Below are 14302 nucleotides of genomic sequence, written 5' to 3' on the forward strand. Positions count from 1 at the left end.
AAGAAAAAAGCAGATTACTGGCTAATCTCTTTCCCCCCTGCAATATTTCTGTCTCTTGACACTCTGTTTGATTTACTAAAAAATCCAAAAAGCCCTCAATGACTGTGGGTTTTAGGATTAGAAAAGGAAAGGATATTTTTGCTCAGTCTGAAGCCTGTGTTAAGGAGAGTTACCAAGAGCTCAGTATGCTGTTTTGGTAGATACATAACCCTGGTCACAGCTACTCACATGCTCTCCTTTTGGTGCAAAGGGGAGCATCAGAAGATACTTGAGATATGATCTTGAGTTCAACATAGCATAAAACATACTTTTTAATGAAGTTTGTGCTTACATAACTTCTTTGGCTTCCTCCAGCAAAAATATCAGACATAAACCTTTGGGCTGCTCCATTTTCCACTGATTATCCATAGACCAGTGAGCCCCAAAGACTGAGAAAGCAAATGCTTAGGAGATCATAAATTCTCTTCATATATATATATATATAAAATTTTTTTTTAACATCTCCAGTGTCCTGGAAACCCTGTCCTTTGCTGCAGCAGAGAGTGGCTCTAGGGAACCAAAGCAGGGTAGTGGTGGATTTGATGCACCAGCCACCTTCAGTGACAACTAGAAAAAATGCTGAAGTTCATGACAACAATTATAAGAATGAAGATAGAGGCTGAACTTGGTCAACACAATAGAAGCATATTCTTTGCTTGGTGAAATGAAACCGTTTATAACTGTTTTTGTATTCTTTTCCTTACTACATAGATGTTACCATCTCTAAGTGGTCTGATATCTTTAAAAGTGTTAACGGGGCCTGGATCCTGGTGATGTCCCTGAGCCTGAACAAATAAATTTCTCTGGGTCAGAATAAACAGAAAATGAAAGAAAAGTAGCCCTATTGGGTTAAGCTAGAGATCCAGTTAGCCAAGTAGCTTTTTGGCACTGTCCAGTAACAGATGTTTAAAAGGAAAAGTAGAAGTAATATGATCCTTTCCATTTTATAACATCTCTTCTTGAAATTAACAATTAATATATCCTGAGTTACTTGACAAAAGTTTTAAAGTTGCCATTAATTTTGCTACTTGCTAACCTACCTAGTTCTTTTTCAACTTACTTATTTTTTATGCAATATCCTGTAATAATGAGCATGGGAATTAAATTATGCATTGCATGCAAAGGTACTATCTGTGGCCTTATTTAAACTTGAGACCAGAAGGTTTCCCTAGAGCTCCCTAATTTTGATTCACATTCCCTGTTTCTGTATCCATCCTGATTTTGTAGACTTTAATTTCATAAGGCATGCATTGGAGTAGTCCAATGAAACAAATCTAAAGTAATATAAATATTCTAAATCACATTTTTAAAAAGTGTTGAACTAATTTTATAGATGAAGTAACATACAAGTTTGGCCTGAAAAAGAGGAACTTTGGGCCTTTAGAAAGATTATCTTTTAACTCTTCCTACAAACAGGTTTGTCAACTATATTGCTGAGCATTCTTAAACACCTTTTTAGTGAGACCACAAGGAGCTGATCAACTACAAATGTCACCCTATCTGTAACACTTTCTTTGCATCTTATCTCCAGATATGGGATTAAAAATGAGGCCAAAGTGATGAAAATGCATAAGACTTTATAAACCCATAGAATAACTAGGCAGTTTCTACTTTAAAATCATAGTTATATCAAAGACATTTTGGTATTGTCTCAGGAAACCTTTGCTGTGGGTATTAGCTCTTGAACATTGTTTCTACAATGGAAGGGCTAGTGAGATGATTCAGGTAAAACAGAAGTAAGGTACACCTTTACCTGTCCAAAACTCCCAAGGACTCTCGGTATTCAGTTAAGGGTTTTTTTGTTTGTTTTGTTTTCTTTTTTTAAAATTATTTTTAAAATGCTTCCATGCACATCTCCTGGCCAAATTTAGAAATATTTCATTAAAAGAGTTCTCTCAGTTTCATCTTTAGAGTAAACTAAGACATTTACACTTGCCCACAGTCATGAATGTATGAGCCAAAGAAGCCACAGACCCACATAAGCTCATTTGTATTGGAATTTTAGCTTGATTTTGAAACAAAATAATTTTCCTAGCCTACTGCAGCCCTGCCTACCTGGGCTAAATTTCTTCCAAAGTTGAAAAAAAAGTAAAAATGTAAAGTGTGGACTCTTAGACATTTTACACCACTACTTTTTGGACACTGAAAGACCAAATGGAAATAGTGACACTTTCAATCCACATACATATGTGTGTACTTGAATATCTCATTTCATCTGGAAGGTTTGGTCCCAAAAGGCTACACTGGTCTTGCCCTGTAATTACACAATTTCCTAAACACTGAATCAAACACTGATGTTGAGTGGCTGGAAGATTAATGTTACACTGATGACAAAAATGAAAAAATAATTTGGGGAATCAAGAGTAATTAAATTCTTGACAGAATCACTTGAAAAGGGATCATTAGCTATATGAATAAATTATTCTCCTGCAGCTTTGTTTATATATGGGAAATAGACATTTAAGAAGTGATTTCTTCTTATTGGCAATATAAAACTTATTATCTCTCAAAATAAGTGGCAACATTAATAAATAGGGTTGCAGAGAATGGTCATTTCAAACTATAAAATGAAATTTTGACTTCTAAAGAAATGGTATGAGATGAATTATTCTTTTCTAAGTGCATTTTATTATGTATTCTTTACTGAGTTATCTGCAGGTGCAATTAATGTACAGTTCCATGTGCCTCGTAAGTCTGGAAAACTTGTTTCAGTCACTATTCAACAATATTTCAGTCAATATTCAAGCAATAATTTTGCATTTGCATTGAATTCAGGAATTGTTCTGTAGAGCAGTAACAGGGAAGTATTTTCAAGTGTGAAATACTATTTTGCTGGCATATAGACTTAGGAACCCCCATGCTAGGAACTCTGTGTCCATGGGAAGAGGAATTTCTTACCCTGCTAATCTGTCTGAAACGACAGAATAAGGGAATTTTTAGTATTACCATTACGGAGGGAACCTGAAGGAAGAAAAGATTAAGAATGAGAATTTCAAACTAGGCAGAAGATCACAGGAACAGCAGGTCTGGAAGGGACCTGCTGAACCACTTGGTCATTTCCCATGCTAGCACCTACCTATGGTCATGTTCACTCATCGCACAGTTTTGGCCCTGCTCTGTTTTCTGCAGCCAAGCAGGACTTTCCCCTCATGGCTGCTGAATATCTGTCTCCTAGTCTGCTCACAGAAGCCCTCAGTTGTAAATTCCAAACATGCCAACTGGATGGGTTTCAAAAATAAATCCCTGCAAATGTCAAGTATTCACTAGTGCTACAACAGCAAGCTACACTTCAGCAGATAAATATACCTCAAGAGCCAGGGCTGTGGGCATTTCTCCTGCTGTGATACTTGCCAGCCAGATGGCACCAGACAGGATAGCAGGCATCAGGCTAAGGAGACTGCCGACCTGGGCACAATAAAGCAGCTCTGTGAAGTGGCAGCAGCAGGAGCCCTGCTCTGTCCAGGCAGCGCTGCTGGAACGGAACTTGCACGTTTTGTGTTGTTTGGCCATGGTGTCTGGTGTGAAACACACCTGTGTTCAATGTCTGTCACAACTGTCAATGCAGAACACCCAAAACCTAATTTTTTCTATCCTTAACTTACAACCTTTGGTTTGTGATTTAACAGCCTTTGAAGCCAGGGAATTTACACTTCTGGTGCTATTTCATTAAACTGCTATCCATCTGCATTCATTTTTAAAGTCTTTTCTTCTCTATCCATCATTTAAATAAAATCACAGCTATCATGAAATGCTCTTTATTTTCTTAGTATCTTCCCCTTAGGAGGCACTGTCATTCAGTATTATTATAAAAAGAATATTTAATTATTCCAAAGACTATATCACAGTAATCTCTGATCTACATTTCACTATACTGCAGGTTTTGGCTGCAACAACCTAAATATTCCTTATGTTGGTAAAATCTTTTCTACTCTGGATAAAACAATTGTAAAGTGCAATTTCAAAAGGTTTCAGTATCTACATACCCCTTTTGCATCAATTACACCGGGTTTCGCGTTGAATTTCACCGTCTTCAAACGTGCACGCTCCTTTCTTTCAACTCTGGGGAAAAGAAAACACAAATGAAGAAACATGCATTGATTTTAGCAGCATTTTGTATGAAATATTTCAAGCTGCTCTCCCAAGACCATTGGCAGCTTACTACACCTAAAGTAAACATTTAAAGTGAATTTCATCCACTGAAAAGGAGAAGTCACTTCCTCAGCCAGGCAGCAGTCTTCTGGCAAATGCAGGACTGGGTTTGAAGAGTCTTGGCAGCCCTACACCAGCAGAACAGCACTGCCTCTCCATAGACATGGGAGTCTGGGAAAAGCATACTGGGGACAGATTTATTCTCTCTGATTTAAGCTGTTCAAAAATCAGGCAACATTTTAGAGTTCTATGGTCAGAGGAATGAAACGAGGACATGTCCTTACTCACCTTGATTAATATGGACATTACTGTAAAAGCGATGTTACCTACCTTTGCAAAATCATCTACAGAATCTATCATTGACAGGCTCAAGTAAAAAATCTGATCATCTACCTGAAAGTGAAACACTAACCCTATTTGCTATGGCTGGGGATTGCTCTAGGAAATCTCCATCGAATCCTGCAAAGCTAGCTTATGAGACATCAGAATACATGCCTGCAAATCTCTGGCTTTCTAAGCCTGGGTAGTAGGAATTCATAATTTCTGATAATTATTTTCCAAAATACAAACTCTAGAGTTTTGATAGAATGATAATTAACACAACATGTTTCCTTCTGTCTGAGTAGGCTTATATACGCCCTCCTGAAACACAGTGAATGTTGGTTACTATAGCTACAGTTTAAATTTAGATTAAATGCATTTCTCTGTAAGTGTGGAATATTCACATGGAAACAGCTCAAGTGCATCTTTCAAACTAAATCTATGTTATTAAAAACACATGAACAGTTCAGACTTGAGCTAGCAGATGAAGTCCCTTGGTAGTACTGGAAAGAAATGAAGACTTAAGGCTGTGTAATTGCCTAAATAGGATGGATGCCTTCTGAGGAAATAATTAGCACAAATGAACACAATATTGTACTTATTAATCTATATTAACATTTAAACTCATTCCAGCCCTGCCCAACTTCCTAAAACATCTGCTTTTAACTTAATTTCTTATTCACTGCATAAAATTTTGGAAATTAATCCTGAAGAGTGAATCTTATTTATGAAGTTTGTCATAATTGCTTTAGCAGTTGTGGAGGCATCACTGCTTTCTAGAGGCATAGCAGACAGATGAGGAGCAGCAGAAATGTTTTGCATTGCTCTGAGAAGTTTTAGGTAATGTAACTGAGTCCTTCAGGCAAACATAGCAACAGTGTTCATATATGCTCAGCATGTCTACTGAATGTTCCAAACATTCCATCATCTGGCACTGTAGTAAGGGTGGCACGCAATGTTGCCTCCTATTATCATTTGCGTGACACCTTCCACAATAAAACTGTTCTCAGTTACTTATAATTTAGCTGAAATGTAAAATTACAAGCTGAAATGTTCTGTATCTCAGGCTGACTACATTACTGTTGCTGCCTGAACCGTCAGTAAAATGGGTCAGCTGTTAGAAAAAGGCAAGGACAAAATAAATAGGTTTGCCGAATTTATAACATAATCTTTAAGTTCTTCAGCTCAGGTGCTCTATTGCCTTTATGTCTTTGGTCTGGAATTTGCGTTGTGGTAGTGGGTTGCTCTGGTGTTTACATCTCATTTTCCTGAAGGAATGAACCTAAATTTCTGAAAAGCTTTAGTTTTGCGTGCTCTGGAGAACTTGCGGAATTTAGCTTTGGTTCTCCAAAGATTTAGTCTTTGTTGAAGTGGTCAGGGTGCAGAACTTCAGTGAACTAAGATGTTAGAATTTCTCATCTGAGCTACTGGGACATTTTTGCCGTAGACAGGGCTAAAAAGGGAACTCAACTGGTGAAGATACAAAGTTTTGAATCTGTGTTCTTTTAGATTTGTTTATCTAGCTCTTAGAAAAGGCACTTGTTAAAGGAACACTAATTCAAACATTTTTACCACTTTTTTGCAGGCTTGTAGTTTTTATATTTAAGGAAAAATAAACTTGACTGTCGTTTTTTCCCCAAGAAGGAAAGAGTTTAGGTCCAAAGAGTTATTTGCAACAGCTGACACTGTGACTGTCTAAACAGCATATGGGTGTAAATTCCTTACATTGGTTTAGTTGACAGCAGCTGACCATCATTCGAACATTTTGATCCATCAGCTGAAAAAACTTAAGAAAGGAATGTTTCACTTAAGATGGTAACCAATCTTCTATAACCACTGCTGGACAAAGCAGGATTATGGGGAGTTGTGCAAAAACATGAAGTGAAGGGGAGGACTCCTATCTCCCAGATTTGCAGGGCCCAGACTTGCAACTCTGACTTGCTTGATGTACACATTGCTGCCATGACCCTTTCTAATTATGTATTTGCCTGATAGAGTTATATCTAAGGGATAAGGAAGCATGGCTATGATTTCCAGAACAACTTAATGGCTCAGTCCCAGTTTCAAAAGTGCCTGAGGGGGTCACTGAAACTCAAAGAGGTTTCAAGAAATGTTCAAAGAAACCTACATCCAACATACAAACATGACTGGAGCTGAAAAGCTCTGAGTTCTGTGTGGAAACAGCATCACCCTAGCACAGCTTACGGGGATTTCGCCTCCATTTTCCCACTCACTCTCCAAGTAGAGCTGAGTACAGAAACACTGCTGTGTACAGGGAAATTACCTAAGATCATGTGAGATCTGGGACAGTTGGAGTATATCTATATACTCACTTTCTCTTAAAAACATTCCTGGTGGTAGATACCTCTTGGCCCTTTTTATTTCAGAAATGGTCAGGATTCATTCTCTTCTTGTCATGTAAAGCTAGGGAAGTGGAGCAGTACATTGGAAATATACTTCAACCTTCCATGTTCCCTCACTAGTAAGCTCAGGATTTGAGTTCTTTAGGATACTGTTCTCTTCTTCCTCTTCTGAGGAACTTATTAATCTTATTAATAGGATGCAACACTCACTACAATGCAATGTCTATCTGCTTTTGTGTTTCGGGGCATATATAGCTGTTGAAAAAGGGCTTGTGGGATTTTTCAAAATGAAACTTTCAGTCCTTCATAAATGCTATAAACAAGAAAAAAACAAGTATAACTCAACAAGTCATGAACTGTGATCACACACTGCTGCACTACTGGGAGTTTTGTCAGTGCCCTCCTAAAAGCACTAATCAGTCTTCACAGTGGTGAGGAAGAATATCAAGTGAGAAATGCTTTAATCTTCAATAACAGCATTCATGGTTATGTAGAACACAGATGCAAATGGCAAACTTGTTTCTACAATGAAATAAAATGGTAACAGTAGCCTAATTTGTACATATTTGGCACTGAGGTGTTTTGCAGGATGAAAGTTGTTTCCAAATCCAGCATGAGTACTGTAATGAGGAGAGTTAGGAAATACAAGAAAGCAATGTAAACTGGAAACTTGAAAAACTTTGCTATGTCTCTTGTCTTGCTTCACCATTTCCAGGTCACCTGCACTATATTTGTTTTGCCTGCCTATCAAGTGAAAGAAAAGTGAAAATATGTATGCACTATTTATAATTCAAATATGTGGTCTCAGTTCATAGCTTTTTATTGCTTCCATTCTCTGCAAGATGTGAGATTGAGCTTACCAAGAGATTCCCATTCTCAAAATTATTTTGGAGCTTTCCTGAAGTGGCATTTTTGCACCAAACATGCATTTTTCAGCAGGAGAGAATGTGCTCTGGATCAGCTCTCCATCTGCAGTGGCTTGCTTATAGAAAACAGCTCAGCACCTGCTCAATATTTATGAAGTGGAGACCTAATGACATTAGGAAATGACTTCTCATGAAATTGTAGCACAACCTTATTCTGTTTAAAAGCTAACAGCTGTTTTCCAACAGCACACAAGTTCACATCATTGCAAGAGCACAGGAAGAAGTTTATACTTACACATACATAAAAGTTTCATTCCATATTAAATTTTTCCAATCAGATTACTGAGTATAGACAGACAAATTTTTTAGACAAAGCTTAGCTGATGTTAAAAAGTTTTATCATCTAAGGATTAAAATGTTAAGCACTATTTAGAAAGGTAGATGATTTATAGGAACCACTAAAAATAAAAATCATTTGAGTGGATAAACATGCCCTTCTGCCAAGCTGAGCAGAACAACAAATTTAAGTTGGCTTTTCACCCACAGGGACTTCTATGCTGGGAAAACCTCTTGTTCCTTGTCCTTAAATGTTTGTGAAACACTGAGTTTTATGTACCTTTCCCCCCACTATGCCCTGAAAGAAGAGCATTGCTACATGTACTTGTGGGGAGAATGTTGTCAATTTGAGAACACAAGTATCAGGCTGGTATTATTACAGCTGGTAATAACAGATACAAGTTGCATAACATTTGGCAGTCAGAGGCACTTAAACTACCTGAAAATGGGTATCTTAGAATGATGTCCAGTCTGACAGCAGTTTTGTGACTGCACATCTGAAGGACAACAGAAAGATTTGTGTAATTATTTCAGGGTTGTAAGGCCAAATCCTCACTGGCTGCAGAGGGAGCAGTAGTAAAAGTGGTGAGAATTTATGCTCAGCCATTCTGGGGCAATCTGTGTGAAATCTCAGGCTGCATTCCAGACCCACGGACTCGAGTCAGGCAGATATACACACACCACAGAAAATACTGAGGCTTGACATTCATGAGGTGGGAGGTTGCTGTTGTGGAGGGTTTGTAATGTACGAGCTTGTCCCTGTGCAGAGACTCAGCAAGGAAAAAGTGAAAAGAGCTGGAGGTGTAAAATCAATGCTACAGCAAATTAAAATCTATTTACTATTGAATTACTGCATCTGTCTAGGAATGAAATGCTCTCTTATATATGCAAATTGGTTTAATGCATTTTTTAAATTCCCTTTAACTAATGTGAGTGTTTCCATAGGGAGGGAATCTTGGACATGGGCTGCTCAGCTTGCTGCTGCTCTTTTATAGGAAGTTGATTTTCTTTTTTATGGATAATGAGAAGGGCAATGAGGCAAATAAAAATTCTCATGATCAAAAGCACAGAGTGGAAACTCTAATCTAAACCAATCTATCTATATATCAATCTATCCAAATGTAAAAAAAAGATAGTGTAAATCTAATTCTGTTGGTCATTCTAGTATAAATAGCAATTTTTGATGATAAAGGAGCACTTCACACACGTAGCCATAGTGCCCAGGCAATACTGCAGGCTGCCTGTGACATTGGTACAGGGCTGGTGGTTATGTCCCCTCACCTTGGAGACCCTGCCTGATGTAATTGTGCTGTCACCTTAAACATAGCTTGGATAAATCTTTTGGGCAGATGTGGAACCAAGAGAAATTTAGCTTGAAATGTTGATTAATTAATACTATATAATAACTATTTGGTGATGGTTAAACCACAAGTGAAGTGGTTTGCAGCTTCTTGTGCTGAAGTCCTGTGCTTCCCAACACCAACACGATGTAATACCTCACCAACTATGTCATTGCACTTGGTTTCTACCCAACTAGCTATGCAGACCTGTGGTGGAAAACAACAGCTATAGTCAGACAATAAATACACACTGACAAATGAACAAAATGTTTTCAGGTGTAGAAATGGTTGCAATTCTATTTAAGAACCACAGGATACTTGGAATTTAATTTTATTGAATCTCCACAGAGGTCATTGGCTCACTGCTCCATGAGACTTAGTCCTTGCATGTATCAGTGGAAAAACTTGGGGCCACCCTCACTTCTTTGGGCTGCTTCTTTCAGTAACACCCCGCCAACACAGCTGAAGTGTTGCCCTCCAAAACTCTCTCTTAAAGCCTGACTTGGCAATTTAACCATAAATAAGGCAAAAAATCCACATGTTGTCAGAAGCACTGAAATCTAATGACAAAAAAGCATTCAAACTCTATCAAATCACTAAGAGGTAATGTATCCAAAAACCGGGAGAGACTAATGAGTGGCAGCTCCCCTATAATTCTAAATTATGATTTTTTTTGCTGGTATAGCACATAAGTCATAGAGGAAAAAAAGAGTAAGGAGTCTTGATTAATCATTCCCAATTTCTCTAATTAGCTCATGCTAAAATGTCATTGTATGATGGGCTCTCCTGTAAAATATAAAAGACCTTAACGCATGGAAAGCAATTACAGCAATTACCATTACACAGCATCTCAAAGAAGAAATATGTCTGTTTATATACATATATATTTGTACACTCATATACATAGATATATATTCATATACATATATATACACACACACACATATATATATATATATATATAAAATTGAAGTGGTCACTGGTTTTCAGAGCTATAACATAATGATTTCACTTATGGGAAGTGCAGGAATTGTATCTCAGTTGTTGCTGGACAGAAGTCAAGGGAAGTAGGACAGAAGTAAAGTAGACAGCTAAAAGACTCAACCTGGATCTGTATAGCCTCTCACTGACAAAAAGTGCAAAAAATAAAGTTACAGTACCACAGGATAGCATTCCACAAGCAGAGAAAGGAATCTGGACACAAAAGAAAACCCTTCCCAGCATAACCCCCTGAAGCACCCAAGACACAAAAAAAAAAAGGAACAGAAATGAATTGGGGATTGAAAACTATAAGACAAATATAAAATTCTTCAATTTACATCATCATGGCCACTTTAGCTTGCAGGACAAGCCCAAACAACACCTACAGATGTTCTTATTTTCCTTCCTTCCTTTCTTTCTATCTATCACAATGTTTTACTACTAGATATAACATATGCTGTATTATATACAATGCATTGCTTATAGAAATAATCCCATATAAACTATAGGAGAACATGGCATCCTGGAGCCAACAGCTTAAATGAGGATTTCTATGCTGTAGCTGCCTATATTTGGTCAAATGAATTCCAGGAGTACTCTGTTTTAGATTAATCCTCTTACAGTCAATAACCCACACCTGCAGAGGAAATTGAACTCTGAATTAGCACAATCTGGTGAGTGTGATTAGCTTTACTCTCTGTAACTCAGCCCTATGTGCACTGATTGCTCATCCTCCCCTTAGGTGGTGTAAATGACTGCAGAAGGTGCTGGCAAGAGCACATCAGTCTCAGGCACTCAGGAATCATGCAGAACCCACCGAAAGGAAACAGTCCTCACTTTTCAGTGCATTGGAAAAAAATATTGTACAACTGAAACCTTTTATAAAATAACAGCAACCTCTTCCCACTCCAGCTCAGGTGTATCATTACATTCATGCAGACAGAAAATCAGATGCCATTGATTTTTCCAGGCCACTCAGCTTCACTAGTGAAGAATAAGTATGCCAAGTGGAGAGCATGGTAACTGTACCTGAATCTTTTAAAATTCAAGACTCTTATTTTTAGGTTTTAACCAATCTATTTTCATACAGTCTTTTTTTTTCTTTTTTTAATTTATTCTGTTTTCTCCCAGTGTTTCCTGAGCCACATCTTATTCCTAGGCTCTCTTATGTGTCTGACCTTGACTAGAGAACCTCTATCTTTTGTCCTTGAAAACACCACTGTGTGGGTAACCCAATAAGCTTTAGGCACACACCACCTTTCTACTTTACAGGATATACAATTCCACATCTTAATTAGCTTTGTCTTTTTTCCCCTCTGTAGTTGTTTTAATATGTATGACATGGTGCTTTTTGCACCTTTTCATAGTAGACACCACACAGGAGTGAGCTTACTTACCATCGCATTAAATAAACTCTCCTCTCTTCCCATGCACAATCCAATCATGTAATTACAGCAGTATTTACTGTAGCAATGAATAGCAGGCAAGTATTCCTTTTTCAGTATCCAGAGATTAAGTCTGGTTAATGGGCACATTTTCCATCTTGAAACTTATAACCTAACCTTACGACCTAGCCTTTTATTTCTGTCCATTACACAACACCAAAATGGCTCTTCACTGAGAAACCAGGTGTGGATGCTATTCCAACATGCTCATTAGAGAAATTAATGTTTTTTCAGGGCTCATGTCAACAAGGTATTTGATGGCCTTTTAGTTTACTTTTACATGATTTAGAACAATGAGTACCTTGAGCTCTATTAGTACCTTGGCCAATTCTCTTGAAACAGCAGCAGATGCTCAAGGGAGCACCAAGCATCCCATTTCTCCTCTATAAAAAAATGGTCATGATCATTTTTACACTAGTGCCAAAGCTGAAATAGCTAGGAATGGAAAGTTTATACTCAGTATGACGGCATTGCTGCAAAAGAGAAATGTAATACGTTTTGACGGATTTAATTTTCCTCCTACCCTTTCAGTTCTTGACCTTTTTATAGCAACTATCAACAGAGCCAGGAGGTAATACTGCTTTGTGTGCTAGTTCTGATACTATCAGAGACTTGTGGCCAATTTTACAAAAGCATCTAGGCAGAATAAACAATACAAACAATGAGGGAGATTCAGGTATCTGTTCTCTCTCTGACAGTCACCACGAATCCATCACAGACACAAAAGATTCAGATTTAGCTTGGAGAGCAGATGAAAGTACCTTCATTTACATTATATGAAAAATTTACTGTGATATTGGTTATCCATCAGTTTCCAGGGAGGCAGAGATTAAATTAACAGACTTTGAAGCCAAAGATGACCATTATATAATTTAGCACCATATTTCACATCACACAGGCTGAGAAGTTTAATGCTATTACCCTCTCAAAAGAAAGACATACAGTCTTGATTTGAAAATGTCAAGCCATTCATTACATCCTTCAGCAGTTTGATGCAATGGCTAATCACCCTGACATTAAAACATGTGCTCCACTTCAAATTCAGAGCGAATTCCCAGACTTGGGTTCTGGTTATTCCTTTTTTTTACTAAAGCTCTTTAGTAGATGGCAATCTCTCCTTCTTTTCCCTTTTCTTTATGAAGTTACTAGTTATTGAATCACCTTCTGAGTTTCTTTTCAGTACAGTTACAAACAGCCTGAATGCTTTAAATCTCACAGCAAAAACTGTGTCTTCCAACTCTTGAAATACCTGTAGGATTTTCCTTTACTGCCCTCAGTTTTTCAGTAGATTGATGCACCCCATCTTTGCAAAAAAAAAAAAAAAAAGGAAATATTTTGAGATAATGGCCAAGGAGGTAAGAAGGAGGAGGCAGCACTCACCTCCTCTTGCTGGGTATAACTCCCATCTCCTCACTGTCCCCCTCCAGAGTGACCCTCCTTGCCTGCCACCATTCATCATCGGAGGCGTTGATGACGTGAAGGATGTCTCCATACTTGAAACTCAGTCCTTGGCTTGGGAGGCCACTGTCTTTGCTCTTGTCATAGTCAAACATGGCTCTGTGAAAGCAAACAAAGATTTGAAGGCAGGTGATTATATCAGTCTGGGTACACTTACATCTGAGCAATTAATCATATCTTATGTCACAGGTAACCTTTTCCAAGGGGAAAGGTCCTACTCAGAGGAAAACTCTTTCCACTGTGAAGTTAGTCTTTACAGAAGCCTTTTTTTTTTCTTCTGTAAGAGAAAATGAATGGTAAAATCAGATACCAATTTCAGCCTATGCTTTCCAGTCCTATGCCTGGCACCTGCACCAGGGTATATGTATCTCTCTTTCTGAGAGCAAGACCCTGCACACGAATCCCAGCAAGTGCAGGTCACTCACTGGAGTTACCTAGCTAAAAATCCAGATCTTGGTTTTGTACTTAAAAAAATACTTGGGAATATTTTTCACATGTAAAATATTGTTTAAAGATCATACCTGTCAAGAACTGATGTTTATTTCCTATAGGGAAAATAATATGATCATAATCCTGGCTGCAGAAGTGTTACATCAGTTAAATCCCAAGAAGTGTCTAATAATTCCTATTCTTTCATTGTCAGAAAGAAAGCCATGGCAATCTTTTCACTGGTAAACACTTTTGTGAGAAGGATTTGATGTAATTAATTGCTGTGCATTTTACTGTAATTACAAGAATGATCGTAGCAGTTTTATGGGTAGATATAAACCACTCAAAGCTACTTCTCATAAGGTGGAAAACTTTAAAATAAGTTATCAAAATTGTGACTATGCAACCAAAATAATTTAAAGCTCTCATATGCACCAACTGTGCATGGCAAATCTGGTTCAGGAGGAGGGAAAATGCCACTTGAAATATGTCTTCTTTTAAAGAGTTTAAAGTCATGTACTAACATCTTCAGAAATGCCCAGATAATTCCCTTTGAGGATGAAGACTGCTGAATT

General features: G+C 37.7%; 1 protein-coding gene across 31 annotated transcripts in view; it reads right to left on the reverse strand.

Annotated features, from left to right (window-relative positions):
* The window catches only part of DLG2 (discs large MAGUK scaffold protein 2), a 984854-nt gene that overhangs the window by 37972 nt on the left and 932580 nt on the right, over positions 1-14302 (reverse strand). For all 31 annotated transcript variants that reach the window (XM_036384308.2, XM_036384333.2, XM_036384316.2 and 28 more), the window contains 2 exons: positions 13221-13397; positions 4023-4098 (listed from right to left, as the gene is read on the reverse strand). In XM_036384308.2, coding sequence (XP_036240201.1) covers positions 4023-4098; positions 13221-13397 — 253 coding nt within the window. The remainder of the gene's footprint in view (positions 1-4022; positions 4099-13220; positions 13398-14302) is intronic.

Source organism: Molothrus ater, chromosome 2, assembly GCF_012460135.2.
Source record: "Molothrus ater isolate BHLD 08-10-18 breed brown headed cowbird chromosome 2, BPBGC_Mater_1.1, whole genome shotgun sequence".
Lineage (NCBI taxonomy): Eukaryota > Metazoa > Chordata > Aves > Passeriformes > Icteridae > Molothrus > Molothrus ater.